This window comes from Artemia sp. Qi Xiang Cuo, chromosome 4 (genome assembly GCF_049724085.1).
Source record: "Artemia sp. Qi Xiang Cuo chromosome 4, ASM4972408v1, whole genome shotgun sequence".
NCBI lineage: Eukaryota > Metazoa > Arthropoda > Branchiopoda > Anostraca > Artemiidae > Artemia > Artemia sp. Qi Xiang Cuo.
The window spans coordinates 4,702,808-4,718,228 of NC_142797.1; the positions used below are offsets into that span (position 1 = coordinate 4,702,808).

At 35.9% G+C, this 15,421-nt stretch overlaps 1 protein-coding gene across 5 annotated transcripts in view; it reads right to left on the bottom strand.

The window, feature by feature from the left end:
- Positions 1-255: 255 nt before the first annotated feature.
- Positions 256-15,421, bottom strand: part of LOC148952700 (lactosylceramide 4-alpha-galactosyltransferase-like) — a 99,868-nt gene continuing 84,702 nt past the window's right edge. For 4 of the 5 annotated variants that reach the window (XM_089087361.1, XM_089087362.1, XM_089087365.1 and 1 more), the window contains one exon: positions 256-1,939. In XM_089087361.1, coding sequence (XP_088943487.1) covers positions 810-1,835 — 1,026 coding nt within the window. In that variant the 5' untranslated portion in view covers positions 1,836-1,939 and the 3' untranslated portion in view covers positions 256-809. Of the gene's footprint in view, positions 1,940-7,952; positions 8,051-15,421 lie in introns of those variants that run through there. The other variant, XM_089087364.1, reaches the window with a different exon arrangement.

Here is a 15,421-nt window from a genome sequence, read left to right on the forward strand (position 1 = left end):
CAGCCCTCCTCCTCAACCTAAATGCAGATTTAGAATAAACTCTTGCATATGTGCCTGGTGGAGAAGAGGGACAAAAACAAAATTTACAACAAGCTGTCACAAAAACACAATTTCCTTTCTTGCTCACTAAAACACAATTTCATTTCTTGCTTACAAAAACACAATTTCCTTTCTTGCTCCAAGGTGAACTCACAGTAGTCAAATTGTAACACAAAAATAATTACTTGGCTTAACTCCAATAACAAAAGATTTCAATAAATAAAGATAATTTAATGATTAACAACTAAAATACACAGGCTCGAATACGTAAATACAGTATGTAACAATAAAAAGTACGTTTCTGTTTACATTACTGCATTATTGGTTTAATTGTAGTCTAAAAGCGTTTATGAAAAGTTTAACATTGGTATTAGCATGCTTCAGCGATATCGTAGAGTATTATATCCCTCCTCCCTCAGCTAAGATTTATTGAAAAGTCGTTTATAAATATTTTATAATCTATCAGAATATTATCAAAAATATACAGAAGTTTAAGTATTAAAGAAAACTTGATATTTTTTTCCAATGACTGGGAGGCTGCTGGGTCAAAAAGAAGAATAAGACGAATTTCAATTTTTAAGGGAGGGTTCTTCTGTCCTTTTCTAGACACTGGGATCCTATGCCTAAGAAACAATGCCTGAAGGGCATAGGTGTTTATATATAAATAAGTAAATATATATATATATATATATATATATATATATATATATATATATATATATATATATATATATATATATATATATATATATGTATATATATATATATTATCAATATTTAAAGGGAAAATTCCTAAACATATTCGGACAATATTTCTTGGCGATTTCGTTGAATAGAGAAGAGCTATTTTTGAAAACAGGTATATTATTTGTCACATGACCTGCAAAATGAAAGGCTACAGCTTTCTTCAAGACCCTTGTTCGAAACTTGCTTAGATCTACATCTTTACTAAATAATTTCTTAAATTCAAACCACGCCACAGGCTCAAAAACTTCGTCATCAACAAAATTTATATGACATATTTCTGCAGCTGTTTTAAAGTTTGCAGCTGTATCATTTAGATGACATATTTCTTTTACAACCTGTCTTATCATCTTTGAACCTAAAAGAGTATAATCACTGCGCTTGTACGTGACATCACCAATTTTTTCGTAGAATTTCGCTAAGAGAGGAGATCTTTTATCGAACCTTAGGACACCATTCCCTCGGTTTTTTAGAATAAATGACTCTAAGGCTAGAGCCGATTTCATTAGAATCATGTCAATGTCAAGATATAACCCTCCGTGCTTTTTCAACAAAGCTACTCTAGATAGATCTGCAACATGCTCAATAACAGGTTTTTCCCTGAAATCCTTGGATGTGTAAACCTTCTCTAAATGAGTGTTTAGAAAAAGTTCATCTAGGTTTAACGTTCTAATCTCCAGATTTTTGAATGGTTTCGTCCAAGGAGACCTAGTTCCATTAAACCCAGTCATATACACAATTACAGGGTAGGTACTATGTGCTACAGCTGCAGCTTCTACAGCACACATCTGCCGGTACGATAAGTCTGGCTTACCGCTCACTTCAATAAAGAATGTAGCATTAACATAGCTAATATCTGGAAATGCTGCATCTTGTGATTTTTCTATAGTATGTTTATCAAATAGTTCTTTTGCAGCAGCTTCAGTAGCTGTTGAAATAATATCAAGATCAGTTACAAATTCTGATTCAAATTTACTGTAGTAAATACAACTAAAAAAGAACACCATTGAAACCACGATGAATATTGGCCACCTCTTGACACACGCCATCATGACTTTATTCAGAATTCTTAAGACAACTCTGTCCTTCACGTCTCCCCAGATTTAACGTTGGTATTTGACATCAATTTAAATGTAACGATAATGTTGTACATAGCCTGTAAATGAAATATGAAATTAAGTTATCAGTATCTGCTGAACATATCGATCGATCAAAACAATGAGTTTACACTTATAATTAACAGCACAAAATTTAGACTTGGATTACATTTGGCTCACAAAAGCGAATCATCACTAAGTATAAGCACAAAATTCTCCACTGTTAGACTCTGACTGGAAGTCTGATGTTACAGAAAATTTTCGTTTGGATGAAAGACTATTTTTGAATTTAGGACCTAGAGGGTCGAATAAGGCACAGACTGACATAAGACACAGATCATATTTCATATGCTAAATATAGTTATTGGGCCTGAAAGGTATTTAAGACCTCAAGGGTCTAAGAAGGCACAGACTGCAAAGAATTATACAATAGGAAAAACTTGAAGGCAGTTAAAAACGAAAAAATAGAATTATCATCTTTATTTAATGATCACATTTTAAGTCCTAAATTTAAATATAGGGCCTGAAGGATCCTGAAAGGTACACCAAAAATATAGGTAACGTACATAATTTACTCATAAAGTTACACGTACTCTTGGACAAGCAATAACCAAAAGTTATGTAGCTGGTAAAAGGTTGAATTATATAATTATAACCTTCCTTTAATAATTCTGTTTCGGTTCCTAAATCTAGAAAATGAACCTAAAGAATCCTAAGGGAACATATCACCAAAAATACCAAAGAAAAATTCTTGGTAGTTGGTTAAGATTAAAAGATACAATTATTATATTTTGCTAATGACCAAATTTTAGGTCCTAAAATACGATTTCAACAACTTGTTAATAACCACATTTAACGAACTACATTTAAAACATTGGCGCTTTGAGGGTCAATTTAATATATTTTACCTGATTAAAACTAGTTGGATCTTACTCTGGGTACTTTACAATTTTCATAATTAATCAGAGACAGCACAACAGTGCCGCCTATGTAAATTTCTATAGGCCATCAACATTCAATTTTTGTATATAGAAAAGTATGCAAACAGGGTTCCCAGAATCATCGGAGCAAGCCCATTCGATTTGAAATGGCAAATCTTTTTGTCTTTTCAAGAGTTGGAAGTGACAGGCGGGCTATAAACCCCTCCCCTACCTTTTATGATACTTGAGCACGCTGGAACCTCTAAAGACATCTAATCAAAAGTTTAAGATAGCCATTCCTTGAAAATGTTCGAGAGGTAAAATGAATGCGCCTTTAGGGATGAAATGATTGGGGGAAAAAATGAACCACAAAAAAGTCCTTCTCTGATCAGTTTGAAACTCGCACTCTTAAGTCCTGAGTCTTAAGTGCAGTCTTAAGTCCTATTCATATATGCCAGATAAAAAACCTTTGATTGAAAAATCTAATACTAGCATTCCCACACTAACTGTCCTCACGCTGGTTGACCACTTAAGTGGTCCCAATTAAAATATTACAGGAGATAACTGGTATTCGTTTCTTGAGCTCTCAGAAAAATTGAAGACAACACGCTTAACTTATTTTGGTACGTTGAAGAGGGACAAGGCGGTAATCCCTAACTCCTTTCTGCCAAACAGCAAAAGAGAGCCCTAATCTTCTATGTTTAGCTGCTGGGACTAACTCATTTTAGTGTTCTATGTACCTAAGAAAAACCAAGCAGTTGTCTTGCCTTTATCAATGCATTTTTCTTCGTCTATTGGACAAAATACTGAAAAGTCAGAGATATGCATATTTTAGAATGCTAATAAAACTGGCGTAAACTATCACAAATGAAAGTGCTAAACTGTGGTATCTGTCTTGCGATTTGCAATAAATGGTCTATAAGCTTACTGGAGCTCCGTTTGAAAATGCTTCCCAGAATATAGGTTGCGAATACAGGAAACTTCCCTCTCCACGAGAAACATTCCCCTGGAAAGTTCACCCTCTGGAAACTTCCTTCTCCACGAAAAATTCTTCCCTCGAAAATCCTCCCAGTAAAAACTACCCCCCCCCCCCCAAAAAAAATTCTGGATACTTCCCAGAAGCAAATACTATATGTGAACAATGGACAAATCTCAAAACTTACATCCCTCTTCCCAGGGAATTTGGAGGGATTGTTATCCCCAAGAGCATATTTATTGGACCTTGAACTACACTGATAAAAATGGCTATCTCAAACGTTTGATCGGACAAATTTGGGAAATCCTCGCCCCCGAAATCTTCCCTCTCCAAGAAGAATTCTTCCCTCGAAAAATCCTGAAAGCAGAATCTCTTCCCCCCTGAAAAGCGACAAATTCCAGTAACAAATACTGTACGTAAACTATGGGGAAAATTTTATAGCTTACATCCCTTTTCCCAGGGAAAGTAGAGGGATTGTTATCCGCTAAAGCCTTTTTATTGGACCTTGAACTCTGCTCAACAAAATGACTACCTAAAATTTTTGATGGAACGGCTTTGAGGAAAAAGTGTCCATAGGAAGGGGGCTAGTTGCCCTCCAATCGTTTTGGTCGCTTAAAAAGCAACTATAACTTTTAACTTCCGTTTAAATTAACCCTCTACAAACATTCTAGGACCATTAGTTCGAAACGATTACCCATGAGAAAAAAATAGCCAATAAACAAACATTAGTGATCTCTCTTCTGGCAAAACACAAACAAACTTCCATATTTTTGTAGATTGGGGCTTGAAACCTCTGCAACAAAATTTTTGATATGCTGAATGTGATAGTGCAACTTTCATTAAGATTCCATTATATTTTGGGGGTGTTTCCTCCCTTTTTTGAAAATCAGACAAATTTTCTTATGCTTATAGCTTCTGATGGGTAACATTAAACTTAATAAATCTTTATATTGGGAATCAGCATGAAAAGCCAATTCTTAGCTTACACATATAATAGTTCAACTGGTGATCAATTTCTCACAAATTTGTTCTTACAGAAAGTAATACAGTTCGTTATCACCAACTGTTTGGGAGCCAAGTCACTCCTTACTTACAGCTCGTTACCGCGAACTGTCTGAGAGCCGAGTCACTCTTTGCTTACAGTTCATTACCACCAACTGTTTGACTAGAACGGCCATCGATACTTGAAACATATTTCCTTAAGAGAGAGTTAAGTAAAATTTATTATATATTTTTATTTATCCATACTGTATCGAATAGTAATATATAAGAAATCACTAGACAGCTTCTTTAAGGTTTATTCTCGTTTAGAATACAATATTTACTTATTTAGAAGTAAGAAAATATTATAACAGAACTCCGAAAAAGGACTTGACAATGCAAAGCTATTCTAAATACGTTTCACAGCTTACACGTATGTTTCAAAACAATATGTTTCACATGTTTTAAAATATGTTTTCTACTGTTTTCTTATATTAGCCAACTGTTTTCTAGAACTTTTAATTTTCATTCAAATGAACCCTCTTCAAATATTCTTGGACCATTGATTCAATCAGATTCAGCATTGCACCATCCAGGCAGGGGTTGAGGGCGAGACTCTCTTACGTGGAAAATTTTTCCCAGAAATCCCCCCAGTGGAAAGTTGCTCCTGCTAAAAATACCCCAATGGGAAATTTTTAAGATATAAAATTTGCCCATTGTTTACGTACAGCATTCGTCATTGGGAAGTATTCAGACATTTTTTTTGGGGGGGGGGGTTTCTGATGGGAGGATTTTTCGAGGTAAAATTTTTCGTAGAGAGGGACGTTCCTGGGGGGTGAACTTTCCAGGGGGAATTTTTCCGTGGAGGGAAGTTTCCTGTGGAACGTCCGATAATGTTAAACTAAGTAGGCAAAGAGAAAGTAAAACAAATAAAAGAATTTGGTATTGAAATTCTGGTAAATACCCCCAATTGAAAATTTGCCCTAAGAAGTTCACCCCCCCCCCCGAAAAGTTCCCTCTATACGGACAATTTCTCTATTGAAAACACCTCCCAGAAGAACCTCCCTCCTTTCGAAAAATGTATGGATACTTCCCAATAATAAATACTATACATAAAGAGTGGGGCAAATTTTATAACTTACATTCCTTTTCCCAGGGAATGTAAGGGGGCTGTTATCCCCAAAAGCGTATTTATTGGACCTTGAACTATAATGAACAAAATGGCTACCTCAAAGTTTTGTTCGGGCGACTTTGGGGGGGGGGAGGCATGGGAGAAGGACCAATAGTAATTATACAGGTGGTTGTAATTATACAGGTGGAATTTCCCCCAGGAGGGGTTATTTTACATTGGAAGAACTCTCAACTTAGTAACAATCCTTTCCCCAGGGAATGTGGAGGGATTTTTATCCCAAAAGTATATTCATTGGATCTTGAACTATGCTGAAAAAAGGGCTATCTCAAAATTTTGATATGACGACTTTTGGTAAAAAAGAAGCATGGGAGGTCGGAGGGGGAGGGGGCTAGTTTCCCTCCATTTTTTTCGATAAAAGAAAATGAGCACTAGAACTTTCAATTTCAAATCAAACGAACCCTCTTCAATTAGTCTAGGAGCATTGGTTCGAAAATCTAAATGGCTTAAAAAAAAATATCCTAAAATATTTGAAAAGGATCCATTTGAACAGAAATTAAAGGTTCTAGAAAAAAGTACTCTGAAAAATCAGCAGAGAGACATATTTTAAAACAGCTATGAAACATATTTAGAAGTCAAGGACTTTTTTTAGTTTTGTTATTCCATAAGACTACGGGACGTCTTTGGGTGCGAGACTTCGTTCTTTACGCTAAAGTTTTAACTATTTTCCTAATTCTATAACAACTGCTAAAACAAAAAGGTCGCTAAATGAGAATAAAAAGGTTTTTACTGCATCAAGATGCTTTAGCGTAACGAGTTAGGGGCAGATGATTAGGCAACCTCTTTCATATATGAAACATTTCTTCTTCATTTTAAGTTTTAAGATTGGTTTTAAATTTCATTTGAAAAAAAATCTGCTTTTTCAATTTTGTTTCCAACTGTTTTTGCAAATAAGGCCTTAAAACACAACCCCCCTCAATTAATCATTCCCCTACCAATAAAAGATTCCTCCTGGAAAATGAGACCTTAAATGACAAATATTTTATAAATTATTGTACTATATTATACTATAGTTATTGTACTATACCAAACCTCTCTACAACGTTAGTTTAGTCTCTCGATTAACCCCAGTCGGTACACCCAAGATAATTAGTCAGGCCAAGTTCTAAGGCACGCTACCAAAGTTTACCCACCTTAGGGTTGTAATAATACCCCCTATAAAGGGCGTAAAAAGGTACCAACCCAAACCTACGTTATACCAGCTAGTGACAGCCGGGTGGCAACCATATTCTCAGTTTACTACACCTTAAACGCACTTTACTACAGCTGGTGGCTTGCAGGAAACTGGGTCGAGAAAACTAAATAAAAATTGTATATTGAAACAAAAATGGCTTTACCAAATGAAAAAAAGGCTTCCCTATCAAAGGCATTTGAAATTGCAAAAATTATACCAGAGTGCGCGGGAATTTCGTATGTCGATGAATTCATTGAAAAATTGAAAATTTTTGACGAATTAACTGAGACGTTTGAAAATAAGGTTAAAGAGCAATGCGTTGTAGCTAGATTAAAGGGAAGCGCGCTTAAAAATTTTGAGTCAATTAAGGAAAAAGAGCCCAAGGACATTAGAACTCTAATAGAATCTTTTAAAACAAGTTTCATAGAAACAAGTGTTTCCGAGAGGCTAGGAACAGAGATAGTTAAATTCAATGCCTCGACTAGTATTAGGGTGTATGCAGACAAAATTTGTCGGTCTAAATGCTTACAGTTGGAAAAAGGCGGAAGTGACGAGACGGTACAAAAATCACAATTACATACTTTTACAAAAGGGTTACAAAAAAAGCTACTAAGGCTAATATTATCACAGAAACATGAAAATCTCGTGCAGGCTATAATCATAGTAGAATCAGAGGTAAAAATCGATGAGGCTATGGAAAAGTTTGACCAGATGTCAAAAAATAGTGCAGAAAACCAAGAAAACGTAAGCTATGGATGCGGGCAAAAGTGTGTGAAATTTGAGGAGATAGACCGTAAACCAAAAGGGCGCGAGGAAGGCGGAAATCTCTCACCATAGACTAACCCTCTCCATTTGACAACCAATCCCATGGTATTAGATCCTTAATGTCTTGTAATACCAAGTATTATGGACACCCACCTCCTCCTCCTGAAAAAAATAGTATAATTGAGATTGTATAACGCAACCAGACTGGTTTTTGAGGCAACACCCATTTTTTAGGGCCAATCGGAGAGAGCGGAGGTTACTCCATATACGATAACTTGATTGGTAATTGGATTCGAATAAAACGACTGATTTTCATTGCAATTCTTATTAGTAAGAGAATTAAATTCAGAGAGAATAGTTTATTTGAGAGGATATTAGTAGAGAAAATGAGTGGAGTATTTACATTATCGGAGATTGATGATGGAGCTGGAAGCAGCAGCATCAAAGACATACGAATACCAAATGTGGCTGTGGAAATAACAGGAGGCTGTAGACTATGCCTTGAATGGGATGATATGTATGCTAGATATGTAATATCCTTAAGTAAATTTAAAATGGAGGAACAATTATGTTTTGCTGTGCAACAGAGTATTGTGTAAATAAATAGACTTCAGGCAGCATTAGATATGCTAATGAAATATAGTGATGAAAACAAAATGAATCAGTGATCATTATTGTTGTAAGTATGCTGAGTAAAATTGTTTCTAAATCAAAGGTATTTTTCTTTCTATAGTAGACTAGCGTATATTTTTAGAGTAGAAAAAATTCTGGTTAGTCAAAAGTTGGTTGTGAGAGTCTTAGGACTCTAAAAAATGGATCGATTTGAGAAAGAGTGAACCATAGGGAACCTAGTTCGTATGGGCAAATTTTGGATTCTAGTTGACGACTTTACAGAACAGTCTATTCAAGGGAGGATATATTCTCAGGGAATGCTAGTCGATATAATGAAAACTGTTCTTCCATCATTAGACTACTACATGCAACTTTTACGTTGTGGTCCAAATGCATTTACATAATTTATTGATATAATAATCACGACACGGCAAAATGATATTGTGGATATGCTTTTAAACACTAGTTTAGAAATTTAGGACTTTTTTTTCATGAGAAAGATGGTGTTCAAGGATGATTTACTCCTCTCTCTGTCTCTCTCTCTATCCCACTCAATTTGTTGTTGTTGGTAGCTCAGTTTCATTGTGGCAGTGAGAGTGTCAACACATGAAAAAATGTTCCATACATTTCCACTATGCATGTAAACACTGGACAGCTGGTCATCATGTGAGAATTGCACAATGATTGATGAGTATGATGAAAAGTGCAGATTATGCAACCCGTGTAAATTGCATAGAGGATATGCTGTACAAATTAAAGGTTGTAATTCCTGTCTTGAAGAGGTGTGTGACTCTCATCCTAGAGGGCACCTATGCTCGAATTACCACTATGATAAATGCAATCAATGGGAGAATACATATCCTGGTATGATTGGAAAGAATCCTAAGCGTGATTTTAGTTAATTGCTAAGAGATTGGTATCGTCGTGGATTTAGATTGTTCTGGGAGGAGGAGCCGGGTCAGCGATTCAACTGCTGGAACAACAAAAGAATTTGTTTTCTACGTCATCGTTGTGAAGACAATGGGTATTATGATTATAAGCCCACTGATTTTTATTTGGCTGTAACAGAATGTGATTCGCCACTTGAGGACACTGTTTGTGACATTGCTTCAAATAAGCAACTTGAAACATGTGAATTCTACAGAATGAATGAGAATAGAAACATTGACAATACAAAGATACATGATAAGAGTGAAGGTACACTCTTCTGTAGAACATTCAAGCCTTACATTGTAGTAAATCAGGACCAGTACACAGTGAATTCGGATTTTCTTTCCAAATCTGCTATTATTGATAAGTACCTAGTAGAAGATGAAATCTAAAGAGTAGAAAAGCCGTTTTTATCATGTATATACAATTTTTTATCATTTGTTAATAAACAATTTCAAATACATTTTTAGAACATTTTATTAGTAAGGCAATAAAATAAATATTAAATACGCTTGTAAGTATATTTTCCACTAGAAAGTCATTCAAACGAAATAAGTCAATGTAGATGTTGAGAAACGGCTTGTAGGTATAGCCACGACATCTGAACATGAAAAAGAGTAGTGCATGAAAGCCACATGTCTTAATCGTTAGATCCTGTACTCTCCGTTGATTTTGAATAATGGTTTTCCCACTGCTTTGAATAAAGTTGATGATGTGTGGAGTGTAGATTTTATACGATAGGCCAAGAGGATCAAAAAATCCAATATTCTTCGCTGTATGTAAATTTGCAAAGCCAGTGCCCGATCTTCAATGACGATGGACTGCTATTAACAATGATTAGGGTATTGTTAACACTTGGAACTTTTTCAATGAAATCCGATGGTATGCAAAAGGACTTGTACTGGGACATGTATGGATCCATACTAAATACGTTGATTATTTGGTTTGTTTTCATGGTGCTAGGTCTAGTAGAACACTGCCGTCGGGTGTGATTTTCCAATAGGTTTCAAATTGAATCAATGATATTAGCGTGATACTCTCAATCAAAGCATCGGCAAATGTACACTTTAAACGTACATTCCCTGTTCGTACTAAGCTCATATCCTGAGTCCCCGACAAGTCCAAAGGAATTACGCCATGCTTTTTTGAAAACATTGAATCGGTTATTCCATTTTCAAATAGTTGGGAGTCATGATCTAGGGATTGTATGGTCAACTCGTACAGAGTTCTATAGGATTTTTGTCAAATGATAGAGTGTACAGAGGAATACCATTCACTTTGCACACAAGGCTAGATAGACCGAAAAAATTTAAATCATGGGGGGATTCAGTCCAGGATCCAACGGCAATGTCACTATTCACAAAGGTCAAAGCGATTTTTGATTGGATTTCTCCATTTATAAATGATGAATCAGTATAGCTACGAGATCCGGTGGCAATGCGACGTTGATTGGTGATCGTATGGGGGACAAGAAGTTTAATATTGTTGCCATTGGCTCTTAGCTTTTCCACTGCCAATGCAACAGAGCTCATAACCTGTCGTTTTCGGACGTGGAGAATTGCCGATGTGATAATGACATTTGTATCGGGTGCTGCAGGAAGTGTTTTTCTCAAAATGAAATTTGATGGGCCCAGTTGTAACTTTATGTCAATCTTGACATTGGGGGTAACCATTGGGATAAATTGAATATCTCATGATTTAATTTTCCAACTAAATGAAACTCCTGGCTCACTGCAGTAGTCAACTCGCCGTCAGTATCAACACCTGATCGATATTCATAGCCCAATGACAGTCCTCTCAACTCCTTGTATGCCTTTGGTGTCATCATCATAAATTGTATGTAAGTTGCATAGTTGGATAAATTATTGCTAGTACTCACCAACGTTCCATTAATAATTGAATTAATTTGCATGGATAGGCTGTGTAGAATATAGTTTTCTTAGGAAAGACCACCGGCAACGGTTGGAGCTTTTTTATCTGACTTTTTCTTCACCGCAACATTTAAATCAATAAATATTGATGACAAATCAATGAAATAGTCTTCATTGGAGAATATTTGAAAGTGTATATTTTCCGGGAGGGGTTGTTTGGGGTGAAATTGTTCATAGTAGCCATACTTGACACTGACATCAACATTTTCAGCATTGAACAGATTAAATGATGAACTGATTGATGGATGTGATTCCTTGTGGGGGATATAAGTCATCTTAAGAGAATAAATCCTTCTTTGATGTAACAATCTTTTTCTTTTCCTTCTTCTTCTTATTGGTCTTAGTCGATTTATTTCTCAGAGTCCTTGTTTAGGTTCTTCGCTTCATGCTTGGGTGGAGACTGATGAGTGAATGAGGCGGACGCATCCTTTTCAATCCCTTCCCATTTTGCTGAGATTTTAATTCCTCACCAACTGCTCTTGCTGAAGATCTAATATTTTCCTTAACACTCTCCTTGAAATTCTTACCTGACCCCCAGTCCTTTAGTGTTGAGGCAGCAAAATTTGATGCAGCAGGTACAAGATATTTTCTGGCAAGGGGTAGTGCAGAAAGAAATAGCCTAGCAAACCAGCTACCAACACCATGGGCAGATATTGTAGTACGCCCCTTGTAGTAGTCCAATACATTGCCTATTTGATGTGGATTCAGAATATCAACATAGCACTCAATATTGAGACAAACAAATGGAATTCTTCCATTGTTCAATTTAGGTGATGCTGCTGGTGTGGTTGACTGTGGGTCGAAAACTACATGTAATCACTGCTAAGCCTTTTTTTTATTGCTAGAGGATCACCCAATTCACTTTTTAGTGTTAACTGACAGAGTTCCAAATACGAAGTGTTTGCAGGGACATACTGAAGATGCTTTATATTATAGTGATGAACAAGTTCATGCGTAGTTTTTCGTTCAAGAACGCGTAGGAGGGGGTCATTTGAATTACCAACTCTCGAAGTTTCCACAAGGGATGGATAGAGAAATATGCAAGAGTCTGAGGCGAAACAAGCTGGATAATCAGAAAAAATAACTTAATACATTCCGTTAACACTGCATGCGTTTTTCCCATTGATGAAATTCTTTTTAAAGCCAAGACCGTCTCTCAGATTATCATAGAGAATAATTATTTCAGTGTCAACAGGTGAAGTAATGTACATCCTATTGTGTTCCATTGAATAATTAGAATGGAATTGACCATTCCAATGATATAAGATTTTTCTATTGACTGTACGATACAAATCTTTCGTAACGTCATATTCAATATATTTCAATTTGACATGTGGATATTCACTAGATTTAAGTGAGCCAACCCATTCATAGTCGACAAAGAGTGACCACTCGAACGGTATAACTTTTATATTTTACACACGATCCTTTCTCAGGATGTCATAGGTATTTTTGAGAATACAGTCGACAAGACCCACTTCATACTTTCTGTCATCGAATTTGATGGCAGGGGAGAGTTTCGTCCAAAAATCACTTGTCTTATTCAAGTCGTTGTAGAGGATCGGAAACGTTGGACATAAATGTTACATAGAAATTATTGGGCATTGTCAATATCTTCAACACTGATCCCAGAATCAAAATCAGAGTTGTATCCTAGCCACCGAACAAGCAAGTGTTTCTTACCCCTGCGAGTACGAGTCTTTAATATCTTTTCAATTTGATAGATTTCACTATTATTTTTAACTTTTTGTAGCTCATAGTCATAAAAACCACCGGGAATCCCTTCATCTTTTGCGTCATGTAGATGATATGCTAAGGTTTAAGTTTCTAGAATTTTTGCCTCTTCAAAACGCTCGGTGTGCTATAAGTAATTACCCTTTTCAAAAACATTAATTATTCTATTAATTCGAACGGTACCACCAACATTAATTTTATCTTTCTTCTTGACAATCGTTTCATTGGAATATTTTTTAAGAAAGGTGTCAATTGTATCATGATCAGAAAGATGAACTTCCGTTGGGGTTGAGTTGGACAATGATTGATGAGGTCGTTGATTATAAATCAACAAGATTTTATCTAAATCATGAATACAAGCAGATGTATTATTCAATGTACAATATTTTGAAATTAAAATTCGAATAGTTCTTACAAATCGTTCGGCCAATGCAGCCTTTATAGGGCTATGACTATCATATAGCAGTGTGCTATATTTCACTAGTACTTTTGCAACATGGGGATTAACAAATTCACTACCGCGATCCGTTTGAATTTTTTATATGAATCCTGTTCGAGAATACTTCCTATAGCCTGAGCAACTTCAACGCCTCTCTTTGACCGCAATGGAATTGCATATGCGTAACGACTATAAACACTGATTGCAAGTAGAATGTACTTGTACGGCGTATTGTGACGTCGTTGAATCTTATCTAGATTTAGGAGATCTGCTTGCATTATAAGCTATGGGAAAAAGGCTTTAGTTTTTCGATAATGATTAGCACGAAGTTTATGATTTCTATGCAGAGTGTAACTTGATTCATTTTGTAGATAGTCTTGTTCACTTTTAGTGTGAACACCAGTGACTTTGAAAAGAGTGGTGGGGGAACTTAAACTCCCCACTTCACCAACTATTTTCATAAACACCTTTCAGAACTTCAACCATTTTGAATGTAAACACGTAGTGTAACGTCTGCTACCCTTTTGTATACTAGTGGTTGGCGATGGGGGTGATGGTGACATTGACTTGATACTTTTTCGATTTTGTCTAGCTATCAGTGGTGTGGTGCTCCTCCTCGCCACCATTGTCAAGTTTCCACTAGGTGTGCTAGTATTTTCCAAGATTGATTTAACATCTTCTTCCTCCTCTTCATATTCATATTTTAATGGTGTTGTTGTTGATGATGATGATGATGATGATGACGAGGGTGTATGTTCATTTAATTTTTTTTAGAATTTTTCTATTGTTAATAAGGCTTTTGGGGAAGCTTAATGTATTTAGAAAGTTGTATAGATGTGCGTCAAATGATAATAGTCCTTTACGATTTGTAACCATATCATAGATTCAATCAAGTAGATTATAGCTGTTGCCCTGAATTATAATCCCTTTCCCATTGCTATTAACTTTAATATGATCTTGACGACTTTCCAAGAGATATGTTAGGAGTCGTTTAATTTGTTCAAAAAATGAGTGGGGCATTAGATTTCCAATTTTCAATACAATTGAATCCAATTCCTCCTTCTTTAATTGTGTTCCAGCAGCAGCAGAATCCTGAGATGATTCTTTTTTGTGATCAATACCACTGGCCTTCGCACGATAGGGCTTATGTTTGTCCACTCGGCGTAGTGCATCTTGAAGTAAAAGCAGTTTTTTATCATCCTCAATATTCTCGTTGTCAATGAGTTTACTCAGATTGTCCTCAAAGTGTTCCACAGGTGGGGGAGTGAGTTCTATTGGAGTCAATTTATAGGGTTTGGCCATTCTCGCTAGAGAAAACTGTTTACAAGTCCTGCAATTATTGGCAGTAAAAACGTGAAAAAGCTACTGCCCGCCTGAAGAAGACGTTTCTTTTTAAAATTCTTTCCTTTCTTTTTAGAGGCCAATGTACGTAAAATTGAACGATGTTGCTTTGCCTGTTGTTTAACTACTTCTGGCAGTTGAACATTGCCCTCGGTCAAATCTAAACAAAGTTCAGATATTAGATTAATGAAATCATTGTCAATAACATGTTTGATGATATAGATGATATCATCATTAGATGATATAGAAGGCGCAGTTCAATGCGAGTGTTCACATACATTTGCTCTGATGAAAGAGATTGTGTAGAACCAGAGTAACGGAAATCTGTTCATGATGAGAGCGAACAGTAAAGATTTGTACCATTTCTTCGGACCATTGGTCAATAGATTCAGCCAGATTGTCAATATTCAGCCAAAAGTTTCGTTCAAAAATGCTTAAAACCTCACGTCTCTGTATTAATTATATCGGCACCAAACCCGATATAGCAATGTCCTTTATTTTTTCACATGACTCCTGCCAAATGCCCTAACAAAAGTAGATTTTTTTCGG